Raw genomic sequence first — 23987 nt, 5'->3', positions numbered from 1 at the left:
GTTATATGAAGTAATACACTACACGAGTGTGAGTGAGACGCAAAACTTTCAAAATCCAGGCAACAAACACAAGCCTGAACGCGTTGAAAGAAAATTACGACTCCACATGATTTCTGTTCATAGAAAGAATGAATACCATGCAACTCTTTTAGATGTATTTTATATTATTTTAAACATTATACTATTAAAAATATTTAATAAAACAATAAAAATTATTTTCGTGTTTAAGAGTTTTTTTTGGAAAATATTAAAAAAAAACTAAATACATACTATTAAATGTAATTTAAAAAAACATATACTGTAACAATTTTACCCTATGCCAGCTTATTTATTTTTAAATTATAATAACTATATTAAATTTAATATTTAAAACTTAAAAACGAAATATTTTCATATTTAAATTAATTTATAAACTTTTTGAAAAAGAAAACAAAAAGTTTTAGTTATATTTGTATTAGTAATTAAGTTAATTTAATTATAAATTAAATTAAAAACCACACTCTCAATACACAATCACACCCGTTTAAATTATTTGTAATTTTTGGCTTTAAATTAAAAATTTATAAAATATATAAGATTTTTTTGTAATTGCTAAATAAAATTAAATTTAAAATTTTTTTTAGGCCGTTAAGAAAATTTCAATTCCAAACAAACACACACTCACACATTTAAGGGTAGTTAACTAAACTGATAAAAATAAACTAAGATTTAAATTAGAATAAAACTGATTTAAAAAAGCAGTGTTGATTGTTGTTATTTCTGTAGTTTAAGTAAACTTTATGTTTTAAAATAGTTTTGAATTAAATTCAATATAAAATTAAATTGAATTTAAAAAAATTTCATTAAGTTTAATTTAAGATTTAAAATATTTCAATTTTAAACAAATTTGTAATTTTTTGAAAATTTCTAAAATTGTCTATTTTAAGCTTAAACTTTGTTTAATTAAGGTTTAGTTAATATACCTTTAAAATTAAAATTATTGTAATAGAACGCATTGTCATTAAAAGGACTGTCAGGCTAGCCTATTATTTTATTGTAATAAATTAACAGTTAAAGCATAAAGAACGTGATTAAGAGAACAGAATTAAACAATAAATAAAGCCTTTTTTCGGAAATAGTTGAGAAAACTGCAAAGAACTAAAAAAAATCAAATGTGTTTTATTTAAAATCAATGTAAAGTATGAAAGAATATTGGAAAGATAAACGAATGGTTACGTTTGGAATTATTTCAACAGAAAACAATTTAAAATTGTTTACAATTTGTCAATATTAGTAATGTTTAGTACTGAAAAATATATTGTCAGTATCAGTTAGTTTTTATACCCTTCACCTTCGTGAGAAGGGTATATATAAGTTTGTCATTCCGTTTGTAATTTCTATAATATCATTTTCCGACCCCATAAAGTATATATATTCTGGATCCTTATGTCCGTCTGTGTGTTTGTTGAAATCAGTTTTTAGAGGACCCCAGATATCGGCGAGATCCGAATGTTATAAAATTCTGTTAGACATGCTTTTGAGAAGATCGCTATTTAAAATCACCAAAATCGGTAGGTAAATAACGGAGATATGAGCAAAAATCCAAGACAACCTCTGAAAATTTCATCAAAAAAATTCATATTTTTTCATGCTTTGTTAAATAAACAACAACAACACTGTGTATTGGATACAGATGTACACGTGTGTGTAGATGTATTTGATTTTATTCAGCTGTGTATTTCGTTTTGTATGTTTGGATGCTGTTGGCGTTATTGAGTTGTGTATTTTGTTTTGTTTTTGTGAATTCTGTTCGTATATTTGGATGTATTGCGTTGTTTATTTTGATTTTCTGTGTTTTACGTTATGTATGTTTAGATGTTTGTTGGTTTAGATGCCTTGTGTATTTTGTTTTTTATTTCGTTTAGCGTTGTTGTTCATTTTGTTTTGCTCTTGGCGTAATATTAATGTAGTCGGGAAAAAATTTAATATGTTTAAAATACACTATGGTGAAGGGTATATAAGATTTGGCACAGCCGAATATAGCACTCTTACTTGTTTTTATTAGAAACTTTTCCGATTTAAAGATATTTTGTTGATATTCATGCGTAATAAAAAAGTTATAAAACATCATCTCAACAATCCCTTCCAAAAGTAAATGACATATTTTAAAAGTTTTGAAACTTTGCTAAAATAGAAAACTTATTTTTAAAATAAACTTTCCTAACACTCTTCCCATATTTACTTTTCATAGAATAACACACAAATATTCCAAACATGTCTGATTACTTTGATGAATTGGGTCATACACCCACTGGTCCAGAGGGAGCTAACGATTTTGAACGCAACTATAAACGTCTACAGGTATTGGCCATAATGAACGGCATAGATATGGAAATTGAAGTACCTGAAGCATCGAAAAGAGCCATTGCTGAACTGCCAGTACATGAAATCACTATCGACGATGATAAAGAAAATTTGGAGTGTGCTGTATGCAAGCAACCAGCTGAGAATGGTGAAAAATATAAAATATTACCCTGTAAACATGAATTCCATGAGGAGTGTATATTATTGTGGTTGAAAAAGGTAATGGTGGGGTAATGCCCGTTGTAAATATAAAGCTATGAATGAAAAATTCTTAAATCCCTTTTTTTCTCAGGCCAACTCCTGTCCCATGTGCCGCTATGAGCTGGAAACTGATGATGAGGCTTATGAGGAATTAAGACGTTATCGTCAAGATGAATCAAATCGTCGAGAAAGACAAAATAATTTATTAGATTCTATGTTTTCTTAATTAGTTTAGGGTTTTACTTTTTTTGGATTTAATTGTAATGTATGGCAATGGTATATGTATGAGTGATTGGTTTTATTTTGAACAAATGTGTAATTTTTGTTAATGCCTAAAAGTAGACTTTTAATTTTGATCATGGAAATTTAATGTAATTGGTATAAGGTGAAATATAAGAAAAATGGAAAACAAAAAATTTATTGGAAAGGGAAAATAAATTTTGTTTTAATTTAAATTAAGTTGGTAAGTACTTGTTTTTACCATAATAGAAATAAATGCATTATTTTCCATTATTTTGAAATAAAGTTTAACAACCTTGCGGTTCAACCCTTTATACAAATCAATGTATACCCAATTATAAACAATGACCAGTTGGTCTAGTGATGACACCTTGCACCCTGATACATTGTATTTCATAAAGCCGTTAAACACTGTTGTCAGATCTTACAAAGTTGTCAGTAAAATGCTCAGAACACGTGTAACAATCATCTGAACGTACAATTTTTCTTTTGTAACATTATCAGAAGAGGCATTACTGACAATATTGGAAGACAAAATTTTATTGTTTACATTGTTATTAGATATTTTCTTCACATTTTACTGCCAACGTTGTCAGTTCTAAGAACCGTGTATACATACCATTAAGAGTCATGATACACGGTTGCCAGTATAATCTTGAGAAAATGCCTTACAATCGTCTGAACGTACACATTGTCTTTTGTAACGTTGTCAGAAGAGGCATTACTGACAATATTGGAAGACAAAAGCTGTAAGTTTACACTGTTATTAGTAGGTTTCTATAAATCGACTTTCGAACAATCGACTTTTTGTCGAAAAAAGTCGAAAAGTCGAAGTCGACTATTTTGTTCCAAAAAAGTCGATAACTCGACTATCGTCTGTGAAAAAGTCGAAAAGTTGACTTTGTGAATAAAAGTCGAAAAAAGTGGAAAAGTCGAAAATTGTAGAAACAAGTCAAAAATTTAAAAAAAGTGGAAAAAAGTCAAAAACTCTAAAATAGTCGGAAAATCTCGAAAAAAGTCAAAAAATAGTCGGAAAAAAGTAGAAAGAAGTCGAAAATAGTCAAAAAGTCGGAAAAAGTCGAATATTTATAAAATACTTACAGTCGAAAAGTCTAAAAGTCGACTTTTATTTAAATGAAAAAAGTCGAAAAGTTGAAAAATCGACTTTTCATAAAATGCAAAAAGTCGAAAAGTCGACTTTGTGAATAAAAGTCGAAAAAGCCGAAAAGTCTGAAAGTCGAAAAAAGTAGAAAAGTCGACTTTTAACTAAATGAAAAAAGTCGACTTTTCGTTTCAACTGTAGAACCCTAGTTATAAGACATTTTCTGCACATTTCACTGCATTTTATGAAAAATCGACTTTTCATAAAATGCAAAAAGTCGAAAAGTCGACTTTTAACTAAATGAAAAAAGTCGAAAAGTCGACTTTTCGTTTCAACTGTAGAACCCTAGTTATTAGACATTTCTGCACATGTCACTGCCGTGTAATCCCCAGTTTTTGCAAAACGCCAACTCCAATGGTCGTGTTAACAACACTGTGTTTATATTCCACTATATTTCATTTTTCAATTTCTTTTTATTACAATCCAAATGTTACAATTCCATAGACACCATTGATCCTTCAATTGCTTTTAAAGTAAATTTGCACAAGAATTTCCCATTGAAGTTAATTGATCGAATTAAAAAAAAACTTTAAATTATTAAAGAAAGTTGCAAAATACTATTATCGGAAAAGTGAAGTTATAACTAATGAATTTTTTATTATAAAAGTTTAAAATCTAGCTTCTAAAGAAAAGTGTTCGCAGTGAATACGTGTAAAAAAAAATCGAACAAAATGGTTAATAATACGAAAAACACTAAACTATTTGATCGGATTTTTGTGGCTAATACATTGAAAAATGCTTGCCGCTGCCCTAAATGTTGCAACAAATATACCTATCATTATGATAAAAATAATAAAGGTAAGAAAAATGTTTCTTAAAATGTTATTAATATAAAAAGTCAATTTTAATAAAATACCGTTAGACTGCTCTGCTAAATGAGACTTTGTTTTCATTATGATTGCCAGACTTGAAAAGGTTCAAAATATATTGGAATTTTGTGGGATTGTTTGAGCTAACAAAATCTTTAATCTGCTAATGTTTAACTAAATTAAAAAACTTTAATTGTTTATAATAATAATGTTTACAATAATAATGTTAATTCTAATAATATTTCAAGCTCATTTAGCTCAAAAAACTATTCATTTGTTACGGCCGGGCAATATTATTACTATTTCAATTCCATTTGTTCCTCTGCCTTTTTTATATTTTGTTTACTTATTTTGTTGTTGTTTAACAAGCGGCAAAGCTTTGTTTGCGCTTTTTGATTGTTTTTCTCATATTTTGCTTTAGTATTTTGTTTCGTTGTGGTTATTTTGTTAAATACAAATTGCACTTTTGCATTTTAAACTAATTATTAAAATAAAAGTGAAATAAATGTTAATGACATGTAGTTTTGTTATTAGTCAATATATTTTGTCATATACTGTTATTGAAAAGTAATTAAAAAAGTTTCAAAAAAGGTCATACATCTATTAAATGTTTTTAAGACTAAAAAGTGCATCGTATACAAAATGTTAAACAATTTTCATGGTATAAAACTCTTTGACAGCCGGTTTGTGGCCAATACGTTAAACAATGCACGTCGTTGTCCAAAATGTCGCAATGAATATTCCTTTTATTACGATACGGCCGAAAGATTTGCCAGTGGTAAGTAAGGATGTTTTAACAGACACCTTTATGAATGACATCTGTAATAAACAGTTAGATTGCTTTAGCGCATGTTTTCTTTAGACATCTGTTGATATTTTAGGGTTCTCAGGAATATAAGAAATATGTGAGAACTTAGACCCATTATTACAACTTGCCAATAACTAAAGGTATGCTTTTCTTTTGTATCCATATCCATTAACTAAAGTCCATTTATAATAATTAGAAAAGAGTAAGACCTGGTTCACACTAGGAAACTTTTTGGGAAACTTTTGATTTTTGTGTGTGAAAGAAAGAGAAAGAAATATCAATCATCTCTTTCTCTCACACACAAAATCACAAGTTTCTCAACAAAAGTTTCCTAGTGTGAACCAGGTCTTATAGGTATGCATTATAGAATCCTGCCCTTAGTTATGGCCAATTTGTAATAATTTACAAGTATAACCTAACTAATGTAATGCAATATAGACCATTGCACCGTACAACAGTCAGTTAAAGCTTTCTAAGAATCAAATACGGTCTTACGTTTAACTTTATCCCTTGATGTCACCCTAATTGCATTCTGACTCGGTAAATGTGTTAAGTCGTGTTTTTGCAAAATTTAATTCCTTTTTCATTCTTTTTTTTAAGTAAATCAAGAGAATAATATAGATACAATGTACAGATTCCCAACTTCCATTTGATATCAATAATAGCATCATACAATACATTTCAAATAGGTATTCGTTTGAAATTGTAAGTTCTTTAAACTTTGAAGTCCTTTTATAAGGACATAAGAGCTAATTATAAAAATCGGAGTACGCAGAAATGTTATAAGTGGAATGTTTTTTCATATGCATATCAAGTTTTCCATGTGTAAAAGCTTTTTTTTCAAAATCGTTACAGGATGTTATTAAATAGAACATACACTAGTCAATAGATTTATACATAAACTACTTCAAAGTTAGTTAACTAGTTAGCTGTTTTGTTTATTAGATAATTAGTTCGTAGTTAGTTAGTTCGAAAGGATATTTGTTACATCAAATCCAAAAATTATACACTTAGACCCTTATCGGCCCCGACCTGAGCCTCTGGTAAGTATTGAAATCACATTCAGCGGTTCGACAGACTAAAAAATTCTTACTCCGCAACGGCAAAAGATTGTCAACCCTTGGAAAGGAACTTTTACAACAACAACAAACTTACCAAAGACTCACGATTATATTTGAAAATGAATATAAATCGAATCAAAAATTCTTATGCTGTACATTTCGGAAAAATTAACTGTTTTTAAAAGCGCCTATTTACAACAAGCTAGAGAAACGATTTTTAAGAAATCGTTGAATATTGAGAAAGTGTTAATAGACTTTTTATATTTGTAATAAATTAGAATTTATTTCCATTCTTTCTATTGATATAAAATACTGCCACCTTGTCTATTATTCGAAAGATTATGATGGTTGCTATTTATCTCCGATATTACACTCTTTTTTTATTATTTTACAAATCCTCCTCCTTCTTTTCATCCTTTTAGATTATCATGTCAAAAGTAATCGTCCCATTCTACTGGCCTGTGGTCATAATATGTGCGAAAATTGTGTTTACCACAATCGTCATAATCTTACCTGTGGTACATGTCTCAAGCCCCTACCCATAAACCAAGAATCAACTAAACAATTTACCAATTTTAATGTACGTGATTATTTTGATATGAATTTCTTTCTAATGGGTCAATTAAATAATTGGCGTTTTCATCGCAAAGATGGTTCAGGCAATAATACTCTGTTAATGAGCGCACCTAATCGTTCAAATCTAAATTTAAGTTTACATGATGCAGATGCTAGTGCTGCATCTGTTATTAAGTGTGGTGAATGTGAATTAGTACCATCGATGGGTAAATGTCGTATTTGCAAATGTTATTATTGCAAACGTTGTTTTGATAATGTACACAAAAATAGTAAAATATTAAAATTGCATACACTGCAACGTTTCGATAAGGAAACAACACCGCATGCGGAATTAATACGTTTAACTAAATCACGTTTTTGTAAACGACATCAGCGTCATTGTGATCGTTATTGTACAAAATGTGATTTAGTATGTTGTGGAGAATGTGCTCGTCAAGATCATCAGCATCATCATTATCGAAAATTATTGGATGAGGTAAGCATTAGATTACAAAAGTTTGATATATATATATAGTAATTTATGTGCTATTTTCCTTTTAGAATGAAAAACTAATGGATGAATTGCATATTACTCTAGATAATGCCCAATTGGCACGTGAATGTTTAAACAAAGGTCAAAAGGTAAGTGTTTAATTTTTTTTTAATTTTTATTAAATATTTATAAATTATATATATTAATTAAATAGGAATATAAAAAATATACATATATATTTATTTACAATAAGATAAATATTTTAACAAAGCATTTATTTTAAAGAATTTTCGTGGCGTATTTAAGTGTGATTTTTTATACATTTTATTTATTTTATTTAAATCTATATTTATTTCTTTTTATTAAAATTATAAACAACGACAACTTAAATATGGCAAGTTTATAATTGTTATAAATAGTGCTAATTTTATATATAATTATTTTTAAAATAACTTGCCTTAAATGGTAAACTAAAAGTTAATTTACCGCACAACAACTGCAACAAAAGGCACAAAAAGTTTTTTTTACTAAATTTATCTTAAACTAATAAAACATTATGGGTTTTCCTCGTAAAATATCAACATGATCTTCGATGATTTATGATAAATTTGTAATATTTTAAAATGGAATTTTAAACTTAACCCAAAATTTCTACTAAATATTATTCGACTAACTGCTAATATCCTCAATTTAGACGTTTTTAAATTTTATTTTGTTTTTTTTCTCGTATACATTAAATCAAATCATAATGTTTTATTTCCCTTCAGAAAGAATAACAATTTCTCTTTCGTTATTCTTAACATTTTAAACATTCACCTAATACTCTACAGCTTAAACTCAAGAAAAAAATGGTTTCTATTTATTTTGTTTGTGTTTACTATTTAATAACATATCACGTATTAAATGACCAGTAGCTTCATCTGGTTTAATTTCAATAACATCTACTTTCTCTACAGTTATTTGCATTTTCTTTGATGATGCTACAGACGTTGCTGTTTCTGTTGGTGGTGGTGGTAGCACTGACTTTTCTGTACCAACTTCACTATTTTTATCATCATCCTCAAGTAATTCTTCTGTATCAGACTTTTTTACCTCTAAATCTTTTATAACCTTATCATGATCTCGTTTTTCATACTCATGACTTTGTTCCTCATCGTAGTCAGGTCCTGCAGTGGATGACACAATAATCGGTTTTAAACTATATGATATAGGTTCGGATTTAAGGGTGGCAGCCATAGTGGCCATAGTTGTACTTTCAAAATTGTCCACAGTGCCGCGCTGTGATATATCATCAACTTCATCGTCTATAAGTAGATTACGTTCAGAACTTTGTTCACTAACTTGAGAATTGACAGATTCATGTTTCGTTTGTTGTGAATGAGATTTAACATGTCTATTGATATTATCTTCTGTAGTAGTTTCTTCCAAGTGATTGTCTTCGCTTATTGTTACTGGTTGTTCGGTTTCAGTGTCTGCTTCTACCTCTTCTTGCAAAGCTTTCTCCTTTTCTAAACGCATTTTTTCTTCCATTTCTTGGAATTTCATTGCCAAATATCTAAAAAGAGTTTTGAATTCATATTATAAAGTTAAAGTTTGTTTTGACTTAAGATAACTTACTTATCCACTATTGGACCGCTATAGTCTTCGGGAAATTTGGGTGTAAAAGGCAAAATATATTTATATAAACGTTCATTTAAAACATACAACTGAGCTGTTGTAGCACATTTTACATTAAACCACCAATCGCAAGTTAAGGCAATCTGTAATAAAGGGAAAATTATATATGTATGTGTACACCAACTAAAATTAATAATTTCCGTTTCCATTTTATTGCAAAAATAAACTTCAATTCATTATAATAACATTAAGACTAATAAATTTCCTTAAAATTATTTTCCCTCACACCTGTTTCGACTTAATTGCTTTTAATTTTCTTAGGTGTTTTAATTAGTTTAATATATGCACTTATGCTAGTAGTTAAGCTTAAGCTATGTCGTAATTTATTTTTTTTTGTTGCTCCTTTACTGCCTCACATATTGTACATGTTGAAAAAGTAGTAGGATGTGCTATGCATACACATGTTTGCATTCAACTCACATTTGTTTCCTTCTTAATTGTTTTCAACACAACGTACGAATGAGTATCCTTTTCTGCAACATTGTAAATTTGAATGTGTGTGCTGCTGTTGCCTCCAAGCCACATATGTTTCCTTTTGTTTGCTGATAGTACGAACAAGTATGTACTCAAGAAAGGTATTGTTGCATTATATTCCCACGTGAAAATGTGTATTCACATTTATTATAATATATATTGAATTGGCATGTTTAACAGAACTTTTGTCTTGTTTTCAGATAACGTGTGAGAAGTTTGTGTTAAAATTTTACTTGTATTTTGTTTTTGTTACAATAACAAAATACAAGTAAAATTTGTGCTTAAACTATTCGCTCGTTATCTACAAACAGATAATTTATATACCTAACGTTTTGAACTTTTTATGTATGCAAAAAAAGTATAAGAATAATCTAATTATACAAATTAGGATTATATTTTCAATATCTGTATGTTATAAGAAATATTCTTATGTTATAAGAATTATAAAAAAAAATATATTTATGTATATGATTCCTTGCTGTTGATATAGGATCAATAGAAATAAAAAAGTAAATTTTGCTCGGTATCTAATTCACAGTTTAATGAAAAATAAGAATACAACTTTAAAAATGCTCGTAATCTTTGATATGCAATAGACACCGCAATAGATTAGGTTTCTGTTTCATTTTCGTCAATAGAAAAGATTGTTGTACATCTTCTGCAAAAGTCCTGAATCAAATGTTCAAGAAAACCGTAACCTACATTCATCGAACATACCTTACTTCCCAATCCTATTTCTCTAATTTCCATCCATTGCTTTGACCTCAGATTGCTGATCGCAGTAAAAATAAATTGTGTCATTCAATAACCATTTCAAATTTAAAAAATTATGACAGATTACATCTTCTGCAAAAGTCTTTAATCAAATGTTTAACCCATTGCTTTAACCCCCAGATTGCTCATTGCAATAAAAAATGTGTCATTCAATAACCGTTTCAAATTTGAAAAATTATGGCAGCTGAAGCTGAAGTTTAAACCACAAACATTCACTGAAGAAACTAGTATTATATATCAGACTTCGATAACTACTACGACCTTAGTGAACATTCTTTTAAGAATGAGTTTTATTCAAGGAAGATTCCTTAATTTCCCTTTCGTTTATGAACCGATTTAGCATAAATATGTTTAAAATTGTTGACAGTTACACCTTGAGTTGTCTCCAGATTGGACTAAAGCGTTGAGCTCAAAAGGCTTGCAAGAGCTTAAAGTAGTTAAAAGTGAGTGAACTAAAGGCTCATTTAGTTTCTAAGTTCCGTAAGGAATCAGCTGATTCATTTTTGTCTTACGAATACCTGTGTAATTCGTAATTTTGACTGTGTGATTGTTGTTGAATTGTTTTTATATAAAAGAACACGAATCAGCTGATTTGTCAGAAAACGGAATATAAAATCGCAAATCACTTTACTTTACTTTATTCTGATTCTATCTATACTCTCGATTAAAGTTGCTTTATTATACCCTACACCACTATAGTGGAGAGGGTATTATGCGTTTGAGCTGATGTTTGTAACAGCCACAAATATTGTTCATATACCATATAAAGTATACCAATCGGCTCAGAATCACTTTCTGAGTCGATGTCTGTCTGTGTGTCCATGTAAATCTCGTAACCACGCCACAGGTCGCAATTTTCAAGATAATTTGGTGAAATTTGGTTTTGTTCGTCCAAGCACGAACGTCACTTATTTCGCCGTACAACCGTACGCCCGAATAGCCAACATACAAACTTCTCTTTAGAAAAAGACTTAAAGGTCAAAATTCACTTCGAAACACTAATAACACGATTAATTTCTACATAAATATACCGCTACTCTTCTATGAATCCTCTTGTAAAAAATCTATTTTTTTGTCAACAATAAGTAAGTGGAAGTGTAGGGTTTCGTATGGTCGGCCATGCCCGACTTTGGTTTATACTTGTTTAATACTATAAAAAGTTCATAACCGCTTAATACTTTCATTAAAATTTAATAAATTTTATTCTAAGTTAAAACCAATACTAAAAATTGTAAATCTTATATTCATATGTACATACATACTTTCTATTCATGTATGCATGTATAATACATATTTACATACCTGACTGAAAATGGTACCATTTGGACATAAAAATGATGCTTTACCACCATTCAAATCACAATAGTGCCACACTTGACAATTCGTCTCGGGATCACCGAAGAAACCTTTATAACGTTGTTCCGAACAGTCAAATGATGTTTGTGGTATTTCAGCATAATTTGGGTAATCAATACCTGGACGACCTGTACTGGGACCAGGATGTTTATCTACAACAAAAATAACAATCACACGCAAACACATTTTAAAAATCTCAAATAACACAACAAAGATGCAAAAAATACAAAAAATTGAAAAAGAAACGGAAAGCTTACTTGGTCCTGTGGGTGTTAATAAACTTAAATCATGCGGTTCAGGTTGTTGTTGTTCTTCTTCACTGCCAGTCGTGTAATCGTAATCGGGCGATGAGGGGTGTGAATGGGCTGGGATTTCATGATGTTGCGGTGGATTGGCCACAATTGTTTGGGTTTGTTTCAAATTGTTCAATATGCGTATGAGTGTTTTTATGGAATTATCAATGTTATCTGGTGTCAAAGTATGTGGCAAATGATTGCTTTCCTGTAATTTGTGCAATATTTCCGCCAACGAAGATGTGCGTATGTCAGGCAATTCATTAGGATCTGCTAAAATAGTTTTAGGTGGTGTTGATTCAATGCCGGTGACGGGCACATTATGTTGCACTTCATTATGTTGTTGATGATGTGTTATCGGCTGTCTGGTTGCTAATGTCTGTAATGGCATATTTTCATCGTGTTGCTGATGCTGCTGATGATGATGGTGGTGTTGCTGTTGTCGTTGTTGTGGAATTTGATTATCATCATTTTCATATTTATTCGATGGTTTCAATTTACCAACCCCACCTCCTCCCTGTGCTGTTGATAATTTTTGTCCAAATTCTTCTTTTACATACACATATTTAGCATCTTCATCATTATAGGGATGAGACTTGCCGGTTGGTGTTATCGATACAACATGTGGTCTTCCTGTTGGACTTTGTTCTCTAATTGTTGGATAATTGACATTCTTTTCTTTCGACACTGGTTGCAATCTTAGTTTTGGCTTATTTTTAAATGGTGGCCTCAAAGAGGTAGCATAATTTTCCTGTGTCACGGGTTCATTTGGGAATGGGGCGTCTGTTGTTACCAATATAAAGGCATGTGATGGTGGTCCCAGTGTTGGTTTTAATAATTCCAATTGGTGCTGGTGTTGTTGTTGCTGTTGTTGCTCATCATCCAATGACTGTTGTGGTTCATTAATAACATAGTCAATATACTGAGGTTTTTGGGATCTAAAATTAGAGAATTTTTCTTATTAGTGGTAATTTTTTGATAAATTTAACTTAAGTGGGGAATGGTAGTAAATTGGTGATTTTTTCGAAAAGAAGATATAAAAATTAATTTATTATCTAAAATTATTAAAGAGAGAAGAAAGCAAAGAGGAAATTTTTAGATTATAGAGTTTATAGAGTTAGTATAAAGGTAAAAGTTGAGAAGAATTTTGTCTTTGATCTAAGTTGGGAAGTGTCGTCCAAAATATTTTGTGAAGATCCAAAATGAAAGTTACTGGTGTTCTCGGCTTCAACTCTTCCATAGGGGAAAAACTACGATATTATTAAAGGTTCAACTCAAGGATAAAATGTAGGTCGACAAAATAACGAAACATACGCTAGACCCAACAATTCTTAGTCCTTGTATTTAAAACCGCTTGTTGGTTATTAAATTTTTCAAAATTTCTGCATTTTCTGCGGCTCTCAACCTGCGCTTATACTTTTACTGTACAGTCAATGTAAAATTGTTCGTTAAATTTATAAATATAATTATACATTTTTAATTTATTTTTTAAATAGAAATGCTATATGAATGAGAAATGGATGTGAACGAATGAATTTTTGTTTATTTGTTGTACTTACCCATGTTTCGAATAATGTGATTTATGGTGAGATGATGGTAACGATACAGAATGAGATTGTGAATAATGATTATGTTGTTGTTGCAACGTATCCAATTCACCAAATAAACTATGAACGGGTATTGTAAGAATTTGTTCTTCTTCTCCTGCAGCCGTACTTCCTCCAGTAGCACTTGCACTAACACCTCCACTAGCGGTAGGTTTCAATTCAGGTCTGGGATATAAATCATGATGTATGGGACTATGTTGGGGATAATTTGGATCATAGTGTGATGGTGATGGTGGTGGTAGGGGTGGTCGTATGGGTGCTAAAGCGGTAACAGTGCCAGGTGAAACATGAATTGGAGGTGACATGGTTGAACTTAAGACAAATATTTGTGAAGGATTTGGTTGAATGTTTTGTTGCTGTTGTTGATAGTGTTGCTCTTTGTCGGTGTTATGCTCACGATATTTATGTCTTAGTGCATGTTGTCGTTGCTGATGTTTGTTGTAACGTATACGTTGCTGTAAATACATAACATATTTCTCCTGTGGGGTCATCATTTGACTATTTTTTGTACTACTACTGTATGCATTAACATCCTTCAATACCTGTTCAATATTATGTTGCTGCTGCTGATGTTGTTGGTGTTGATTTTGATGTTGCTGCAATTGTATTTCGCTATCAAAGAAACTTTCCGGTTTTGGTGGTTGAAATTGTGTCGCAGATTTACCACCATGATACAATTGTTGTTGTTGTTGCTGCTGCTGGGAGCCAATCCCCGTTACCGTTTGTGATTGTTGCAATGTTCGTAGTGGTGCATCAATGATTACATGCTCCGGTTGCTGTTGATGATGTTGATTTTGATGATAAATGGTAGGAGGACTACAAGATGAAATGTATTTAAAATGTACGTGTTTATGAATACTGAATTGTTTTATCAATACGAATATTTGGTTCATTTGCAAAATTTGTTTGTTTCAATGAAATCCATGAAATGTTTGTTTACAATTTCATTAACAGAAGAATTTTAGAATAATTTGCAATAATTAGTTGTGGAATTTGTAGTGAATTTATGGGTTTATGAAATGTTTATCAAAAAGAGATCAACACAAATTTGTCCCTAGCCAACACAAGAGAAAACTGATCATCACTTGAATAGATCTATGGACGGTAAACATAACCATCGCCGAGGAAAATATCGATCAAATTCAGTAGTAGTTACATAAATCTATGTAACTACTATCTATGTATGTACCAACCCCTATTCTAAGTAATGTATATTTTCAATTAATTTTTTAAATTTTGTAACATTTTATATTTTTGTTAGGGGCACATTATTTTATGTTGCATTTAAAATACCTCAAGCATTTTGCAAATGCTGACTAATATTAAAATCCATTATTAAGTTATAAACTTTACTTGCAGACAGAAAGAAACATGTGTCACCCTGGCAGTTATTGTGTAATTTTAAAAATAATTCTAGGAAACACAGTTTCTACAGTGGCACTCGTAGACATTTGTGTATGTTTTATTCGATTGTACCTTTTGTGTGTGTGTATGTGTGCTGTTGTTGTTTATTGAGTAAATACAACTTAATCGGCCTGCAGTAATTTATGACATGAATTTTCAATTACCATTACATTATATATTTACTTCATTCATACATCCACCTACAAACATCGGCATGTAGATAGAGCCGGTTTTCCAATAAAAATGGTCCGATGTTGAATTGTGTTATCAGGGTGATAATATTCTTGCCATTCCTGATTCTAAAACAGCGAACTGGTATAGATTGGCTTCCTAAATCAAACGATACAATTATGTCCTTAAATAACTAATGTGAGTTTCATATTGTGGTGATCAGTTATTTTTTTAAAAGTTTCATCATTTTGAAAAAATCACATTTGAATACTCCTCAAAACCTGCAATTTGTCATCATCGGCTAAACTGACAGATATCAGCTTAAAAATATGGCCGTAAAAGACTGTTAATATCATCGAACCGTTGTTATTGGAAAACCCTTTATATGACTGCAATATATACTATCGTACTATGTTTAATAGCAGTTAGGATTGGTTTGGTTATTGCAGTTTCATTTTCCAGGCACCAAGCTATTCATATACATACCTGGTGCATTGGCTTAAGCTGCTCCCGTAGTTGTAGGTTTTTATCACTTATTTGTTGCAAAAATGACAAACATACATTTAATATTGTTGCCAATGTAATATTTATATTACATTGTGTATTGTATTTTATATTTTTTTCTTATAACCACACTTTTTACCAAAACTTATACCACTCACTCATATACTAACTTACCACTCACTACTCTTGCCTCGTTTTGTTACATTGTGCTCACTTATGGTCACTGATTGTGCTGCATTAGAATGTATTTATTTCAAAATATTTATATTCAATGTACTTTTTTTGTTGCTTGTTTTGTTTGGTATCGGCCTAGGGGAAATTACTACTCTATATTCGAAATTATGCTATTTTGTTAAAATTACCTCAACTAAATTTATCAATCATTGTAATAAGTATCAGAACGTGCTTTACACACATCTCGATATCAATATTATTCGCATATACAATTGAAAATATAAATTTTTCGTTAAACTAATTTGCAGGAATAGATATATTTTGTTTGTGATAATAGATTTCTAATAAGAGAGTAAATAATAACAGATATGACTGTCTAATATCAAATAGGGATATTATTAAAAAGTAAACCACAACTTAAAACAAAACCCTTAAAACTTTTGCATTTTTGAAGATTTTTCAAGAAAATTTTGTTGCACCAAAGGCTGTTGAGTCTTTTTTAAATCGGTTCATTAATCAAAATAATACAATTTAGGATTAAGTATCAAGTATTCGACACGGATTTTTAAAGATTTTTTATTCCAGGAACTCTGTGCTGAAATAAGTATATCTCATCGCCTTCCCAACAACTGTAGCGTTTTCAAGCTGAAATATTTGATATAATGTCAGGCTGTAGGGTATTATATGATTCCAATATTAGTTGCAACATTACTATTTTTGTCGCTACCCATGCAGCACTTCTTTCGCTAAGCTCATTTCCCCATTAGTTAGACAATGCAAGAAAGATCTGTCAAGTCTACGTCTCCTATCTGACATTTGAGTCCCTGCGCATAGGGTCTATCATGGAAATGAAAAAATGAGTTATCCTGAAAGTGATCTGTTCTGGATATCGCTAACATCATTGCGATATCCATTGATTTTATCAACAGCTTTCTTCAGATTCTTTAAAAGTAGATGGAATAACATAAGCACACATAGAGAGTTAGTTACTATCCGATATAGGAAGGACATATCGAGTTTGACAACGGTAATAAATGGACACTGTAAAGACAGGGAAAAGACAGAAACGGTCTTCCATCTTCTCAGCGAATGCCCAGCTCTAACCATTAGGCTAAATAGTTTCCGTGGCAGCTACATTAAGTGAGGAATATATAAAGACTTATAACGGCTTTTATCAATGAGAAACGAACCTTATTATCCGATATAGGAAAGAAACATCGAGATTGATAACGGTAATAACTGTAAACTTCAAAGACAGGGAAAATGCAAAAACGGTCTTCCATCTTTCTAAGTAATGCCCAGCTCTAACCAATAAGGGAAACAGTTTCCTTGGCAGCCACTTTGTGGCCTTCTATCAATGAGAAACGTCCACCTTATTATCCGATATAGGAAGAATATATCGAGATTGATAACGGTAATAACTGGACACTTCAAAAACAAGGGAAAGACAGAAACGGTCTTCCATCTTCCTTGTGAATGCTCAGTTCTAACCATTAAGGGAAACAGTTTCCTTGGCAGCTACTTTATGTGAGGCGTTCTATCAATAAGAAACGAGCAAAACACCTTATTATCCGATATAGGAATGATATAATGACACTGATAACGGTATTAACTGAAAACCTCAAAGACAGGGAAAAGGCTGAAACGATCTTCCATCTTTCCTGCGAATGCCCAGCTCTAACCACTACTTATATTCAACCATGGTGAGGTATCTGGTCCTAAACTTATTGACCTCCTGAGATTTCTAACAGCTACAAGCTGAATCTGACAAGTCAAGTGGTCCTGTTAAAACGGAGTATCTCCGAGTGTAGGCACGCAGTGAATCAGGATTATCGGAAAGCAATAACAATAAAAAAGTAACATTTTACAATATAGCATTTCATAGAAAAACTCATACATACATAAGCACTTTATAAAAAACCATTATGGTTCATCCCTTTAAATGTTCCAAGCTATAAGAGATAACTTGTAATACATTTCCAATGGCATTATTTTGTTTTTACAATCTCTTTTGTTTACTTACTTTACTTTCTATTTATCCCCATAAATTATTATTTTTTTCTATCGCATACATACCTAATTGCTTCTGCATTGTGATGTTGGTGATGATGAGCTAAATCTTCAGAAGCGACAGTACCTCCTCCTCCAACTGCACTGTGTGTTAAATCAACATTAACTGGAGAATTTGATACACTATAAAATTGGGATTGTTGTTTAGGATTATGTTGATGCTGTTGTTGTTGCTGCTGTTGATGATGGCGTTGAGGCACTGGTTGAACATCGATAGGTATTAATGTTGCCGATGCTGATGGTGGTAATGGGCCAGAAGAATATTCTATAGCAATTTGTTGAGGCTGATTACGTGGATGCTGCAATTGATGCTGTTGCTTGGGATATTGTTGGTTTTCATCTTGGTTATATGAACTACTATCATTGATTTCACCTCCTGCTGCCGTTGCATGTGAATTTAAAATATTGTTGTTATTATTACTGTTTACTGGCGTATAAACAATTGGCACAAAATTTCCTGGCACAGTATTGGATGGTGTAAATGGTGTTAAATTGATTTTTGATTGTTTAGTTCGTGGACGATAAACAGCAGCAGTACCACTGCTACTCCCGCCGCCGCTAATACCATAATGATGTGCTTTTTGCTGCTTTATGATAGAGGATGTTTGTCGGATGTTTTCGTATGATGACGATGAGGCAGAGGGTGATGATGCTGTTGATGTTAATGGTGGGAAATGTTGTACAGTTTTTTGCTGAGAAAAGGGAAACAAAGAAAAGGAATTATTATAGTTGTGTTAAATGTTAAAACGAAAAATTATTTATGGTGTGAAATTTATTAAACGACAGTTTTGCAATATTCTTAAAATACTCACTCGTTTGGGATTAACTTCCTTAAAAGTGACAAATGCATTATGGTTGTTGCCATTACCCTTGCCATGACCTGTAAACGTAGGCAAACTTGCTGCTGATGGTCCTGGTGGTCCAGGGGGTTGTAAATGTATATGTGAATGTCCTGTTGGGGGTGGCAATAAATGAAATTGTTGTTGCTGCTGTGGCTGTTGTTGCCCTCCAAAGCCATGTGTATGATAACTACCAAGGCCTGCATTTCCTTGATAATGCTGGTGTCCGCTTGGAGCTGATGAAGCTGCAGATGGTGCTGGTGGTAAATATTGCATACCGCTATGCACATATTGTGGTGGCAAGGGTATAAAACTACTACCAGTTGATCCTGTTGCACTTGGTCTGGCCAGCTGCTTGGTCTTTATCATTGAAAATAAATACACAACAGTGTAAATAAACAACAATATCTCTTGTATTTTGTTTTTTTTTTTGCTTCATCTTTACTTAAACATAATGTTCCTTTTTAAAATAATTGAAAATTATCATCTTACCGCATGTATGTTGTTTTTACTGGCATATTGTTTATTAATGGGCAATTCGGAAACGGGCACATAAAATGCCATGTACGGTATTAAACGTCTTGTACGCTCCGATGCACTTAACTCAGTATCACCCAAAAGCGTGAAATTATCTGCCTCATTTCTGTTAATAATCGCTGGTTTTGTATATGGTTGTATCGTCTGGCTCTTAAGGCTGATTGTGGTGTAATTTCCATTTGGTATTCCATTGGGATCGACTTTTATACAAACATAACTATTGATAAAAGCTGTAAAGGAAGACAAATTAAATGGTAATATAATGAAAGATAATTTAAGTAATAAATAGTATTTTATTAAATAGTGCAAAATTATTATAAGGATATTAATTTATGTCTGGACTCAATATATCTCAAATCGCAGATGTTATAGAGATAAGCTCGAATTCGGATTTGCGCGACTCAGTCATTCACATTTCTCAATTACCTTTCACCAACGAAGTATAAAGACGACTAGCTTTCAACCTACTTTCAAGACAACTAATCTATTAAATTAATGTTTTGTCCTTTATAAGGTTTCCAATGGTATTGAAGGTAGAAAAAAATTATATTGATTTATTAAAATTTAGCTCTCGGATCAATGCAGCTTTTTGTATTTCTTATTGATTGTATAATTTGAAGACTGGTGTCCCTTTTCTAAATTTGTCAAAATGTATTGACAGGAATTGATTTTTTTTTTTTGAAAGAACAATTAAAAATTTATTTTATTCAGTTGGTTTTTTTTATATAAAATTCTTTCGACTTTTGAATTTTCAAGAATTTTTCGTCAATATATTTTTAAATAATTTTGTTTTAATACAAAACCGTTAAACTCATTCTTCTGGTTCAAACTTTTGAGTGCAAATTCCAAACACCCTGCAAAAATACCAGCTTCAGATGCAATTAGACAAAATTTCAAAACTATATATAAAATTCGAACAACAACAAGAAGAATAATGTCAACAAAATCCACCAGCGGCTCTCACACTCACAGACAATTAAGTACACGTACTTCCGACATAGATGCTTTGGCTCAGAGAGGCTATAATATTGGTCCTAAAATCGGTGAAGGTTCGTATGCTACAGTCATTACTGCAGGGTATGCCGAAGACACTGGCAATGGTGTGCATTTGGCCTGTAAGATTATCGACAAGGCCAAGGCTCCCTCGGATTTTGTCAATAAGTTTTTCCCACGAGAACTAGAGATTTTAACTAAAATTGATCATCCTAATATCATACAAATTCATAGCATTTTGCAAAGGGGTCCCAAGATTTTCATTTTTATGCGTTATGCTGAGAATGGTGATCTACTGACGTACATTAAGAAAAACGGTCCGGTGGAAGAATTACAAGCCAAAGTTTGGTTTTTGCAAATGGCTAAGGCTCTAAAATATTTACATTCTCATGAAATAGCCCATCGAGATCTCAAGTGCGAAAATATTTTACTCTCAAAACGTCTTAATATTAAACTAGCTGATTTTGGTTTTGCCCGCTATTGTTGTGATGACTCAGGACGTGAAATTAAATCAGAAACATATTGTGGCTCAGCAGCCTATGCTGCTCCAGAAGTGGTTTGTGGTCATCCTTATGATCCGAAATTAGCCGATGCCTGGTCTTTGGGGGTAATACTCTTCATTATGCTCAATGCTAAAATGCCCTTTGATGATAGTAATTTAAGTAAATTACTCGAATTTCAACGTAGCAAAAAATATTCTTTCCGCCGGAAATTACAGGATAAAATTTCAGCACAAGCTAAGGCTACGGTAGCGGTGCTGTTGGAACCTGAACCTCATGCTCGTTGGAATTTAAAAGAAATTCTTAACTGCAGTTGGCTGCGTGCCGAGGAAGATGAAGCGTTGCTTTAAATTATAAAACATATTATAAATATAATAAATTTTGTGAGTGTTTTGAAAATTTGGTAGAGTGAGTTTTAAGAATTTTGTCAAATTTGAGTTCCTGGGCAGTTTTTATTATTGTTAAAATAATTCTAAAATATCCGTTTATAAAGTATGAATGAATCATGTTTATTTTGTACGATTTTTAAGTTTTGGTGGCAATATAGTTCTTAAATTCTTTATATTAATAAATACATCATATTAGCACAAAATTAAAATTAAATAAATAAATTTGAAAGTAATTAGAGGTCCTTTTTTCATCTATTTCATATAATAAATAGAGGAGGTAGATATAGACAGATAGATAGATAGATAGATAGATAGATAGATAGACAGATAGACAGATAGACAGATAGATAGATAGATAGATAGATAGATAGATAGATAGATAGATAGATAGATAGATAGATAGATAGATAGATAGATAGATAGATAGATAGACTAGATAGATAACTTACAGTATCAAACCAAATAATTTGGAATTTCAATAATTAGTACTGATTGCGCTTTTTAATTTTTCAAAAAGCGGAAATGCCATATTGGCGTAAACTAGATTCCCAAAACTAAAAGGGGCAAACATTAAAGATTGCGAGAACAAATTAAAATAATTATTAAAAAATTTTAATAATTTCTACCAAATAAAACTATATAAAACCATTGTTTATTTAAAAATGAAATCACATCCAACGTACAAATTTTAAATGGTCCAATCAAATGCATTTTTTTCAAAACCAATCAATAATAACAAATTAAACAAAGATTTAAAAGGAAATAAACGACATAACATGAATTAGTGATGATATATTTTTTTATCTTGTTTCCATTCCATTTTCTATGAGATCAAAAACATAAATTCTTTTTTTTTTGAAAAACCGATTGAGAAAAAACATTAATAATAAATTACCAAAAATGGTAAAAGACAAACAGGCACATACTAGTAACAAGCATGTGTTCGTTGATTCAAGAAAAAAAAATATTTAAGTCAGCTTAACTAAACTAAATCTGGTTTAGTAAAACTAACTAAACAATTGTTTATTTTAATCTCATGCCACAAATGGTTGCACATACATATACATTTATTATAAATATGTATAAAATGTTTTTAATAGTCAAGAATAATGGCCGAAACATGAATTTCATACGTTCACATTCAGACACTCACTTTGAGCCAACATTAAGATGATCTGCTTAAATAGTCTACATATCTACTATGTACGACTATAATTTCAAATTCAATTAACTAAAATTTTAAAAAGACATTAAATTACACTTATTCTTAATGTAAGAGATACGTACATTTTCTAAAGCTAAAAAGCAGACATTAAAAACAATCCAAAACATTTTGAAAACTTTATAGTTGTATATCCCAATCATTAGCCAAAGCACCCACATTTAACACTCTTTCATTCATCTATTCGTTTACTATTCACCAACAAAAAAAAAGCAAACCTCCAACTCATGCAACATTGCCTCAAATCATGTATATGGCTGTTGCTGCCACTAATACTGCCTAATGGTAGTGGCATGTGTTCACCACACAATTTCAGCTTCCAAAAATGTGTTTTGTGAGTTAAGTATGCAACATAAATGGTAGTTGCATTAAAATAATATTTGTATAATATTAAAATCATGACAAGAGACGTATTTTGTTTTTACCTTGAGTCAATGTACAATTTTCCGAAAGGGGTATTCAGAGAAGTAGAAATTTCTATAATTTAAGTCTGCTTGTACATTTTCGCTAATTTAAAAAATTTGTTTATCCAGATATCGGTTGCAATCGTACTCAAGTCTCAATAATGAAATAGATTACTTTGTTTTAATATTGCTCAAACTGGCTTTCTGACGATATAGTAAAACGATTCTAAAATGTTCCCAAAGTGACAACGATATGTTGCTAAACGTTTCGTTGTCGAAATGACAGGGATTCGTTGTCGTGATCACCACAATGCATTGCCGAAATGACACAGAGCGTAATCGAGATAACACAATGCGTTGTTGCAATGACAGCAATAAGTTGTTGCAATGACAACGAAACTGTCTCCAAGACAAATTACGAATGTTTCTTAAGGAACAAACACATACGATACTTTGCGTCGAACTGCGATTGACAGCTACGTAAAGTAAAAAAGAGATGCCCAATCGTTGCGTTGATGAAAATATGAAAAAATAATTAAATAAATAAATAATATAAAAAATTCAATATTTAATATAAAAATATTGAATTTAAAAATGGTGTTTTTCACAAGTACAAATCTGAAATAAAAAGTAAAAAGTTGTTTTCATTTTCTTTTTCCATCTGTTTTGTACGCCAAAGTTGAATATTTTTCAACTTTTGTACTTCATGCTCAAGATTGACGTTTTGATTGTGACCGCTCTCATAAAAACACACGAGCTGCCAGTTGCAGTTCGATGCAAAGTATTGTATGTGTTTGGGCCTTAAGAAATTTGTTAAAAATGGCATTTCGTGCGAATGTCTTTGAATATTCCTAATATTTCGCAATAGCAATTAAAATTATCAAGACAAAATGTTTGAAGACCAACGTAATGAGAAAATCGTATAAG

General features: G+C 31.1%; 4 protein-coding genes across 8 annotated transcripts in view; 3 read left to right on the top strand and 1 right to left on the bottom strand.

Moving 5' to 3' along the window:
- Positions 1-2982, top strand: part of LOC111687618 (E3 ubiquitin-protein ligase RNF181 homolog) — a 36033-nt gene extending 33051 nt beyond the window's left edge. For both annotated transcript variants that reach the window (XM_046948262.1, XM_046948263.1), the window contains exons 2-3: positions 2231-2562; positions 2636-2982. In XM_046948262.1, coding sequence (XP_046804218.1) covers positions 2254-2562; positions 2636-2770 — 444 coding nt within the window. In that variant the 5' untranslated portion in view covers positions 2231-2253 and the 3' untranslated portion in view covers positions 2771-2982. The remainder of the gene's footprint in view (positions 1-2230; positions 2563-2635) is intronic.
- A 1480-nt stretch (positions 2983-4462) lies between these two features.
- The window catches only part of LOC111684676 (RING finger protein 17), a 136229-nt gene continuing 116704 nt past the window's right edge, over positions 4463-23987 (top strand). Inside the window, exons 1-3 of one of the 2 annotated variants that reach the window (XM_046949884.1) lie at positions 4463-4744; positions 7047-7675; positions 7741-7821. In XM_046949884.1, the coding sequence (XP_046805840.1) occupies positions 4618-4744; positions 7047-7675; positions 7741-7821 (837 nt within the window). In that variant the 5' untranslated portion in view covers positions 4463-4617. Of the gene's footprint in view, positions 4745-5196; positions 5534-7046; positions 7676-7740; positions 7822-23987 lie in introns of those variants that run through there. The other variant, XM_046949883.1, reaches the window with a different exon arrangement.
- Positions 8471-23987, bottom strand: part of LOC111687612 — a 50119-nt gene continuing 34602 nt past the window's right edge. Inside the window, exons 2-10 of one of the 3 annotated variants that reach the window (XM_046949887.1) lie at positions 19508-19782; positions 18989-19375; positions 18183-18868; positions 14396-14669; positions 13806-14332; positions 12211-13184; positions 11900-12105; positions 9290-9432; positions 8471-9227 (exon numbers count right to left, since the gene is read on the bottom strand). In XM_046949887.1, the coding sequence (XP_046805843.1) occupies positions 8528-9227; positions 9290-9432; positions 11900-12105; positions 12211-13184; positions 13806-14332; positions 14396-14669; positions 18183-18868; positions 18989-19375; positions 19508-19782 (4172 nt within the window). In that variant the 3' untranslated portion in view covers positions 8471-8527. Of the gene's footprint in view, positions 9228-9289; positions 9433-11899; positions 12106-12210; positions 13185-13805; positions 14670-18182; positions 18869-18988; positions 19376-19507; positions 19783-23987 lie in introns of all 3 variants that reach the window. The other 2 variants (XM_046949888.1, XM_046949886.1) reach the window with 2 other exon arrangements.
- LOC111687617 (testis-specific serine/threonine-protein kinase 1) lies at positions 20257-21667 on the top strand. The gene has a single exon (XM_023450068.2). It carries the CDS (start codon positions 20487-20489, stop codon positions 21393-21395), a length of 909 nt encoding a protein of 302 aa, XP_023305836.2. The 5' UTR covers positions 20257-20486; the 3' UTR covers positions 21396-21667.

The sequence above is a fragment of the Lucilia cuprina genome, chromosome 4 (genome assembly GCF_022045245.1).
Source record: "Lucilia cuprina isolate Lc7/37 chromosome 4, ASM2204524v1, whole genome shotgun sequence".
Lineage (NCBI taxonomy): Eukaryota > Metazoa > Arthropoda > Insecta > Diptera > Calliphoridae > Lucilia > Lucilia cuprina.
Note: the sequence above shows the minus strand (reverse complement) of the source record. Positions and strands in the feature narration are given on the sequence as shown.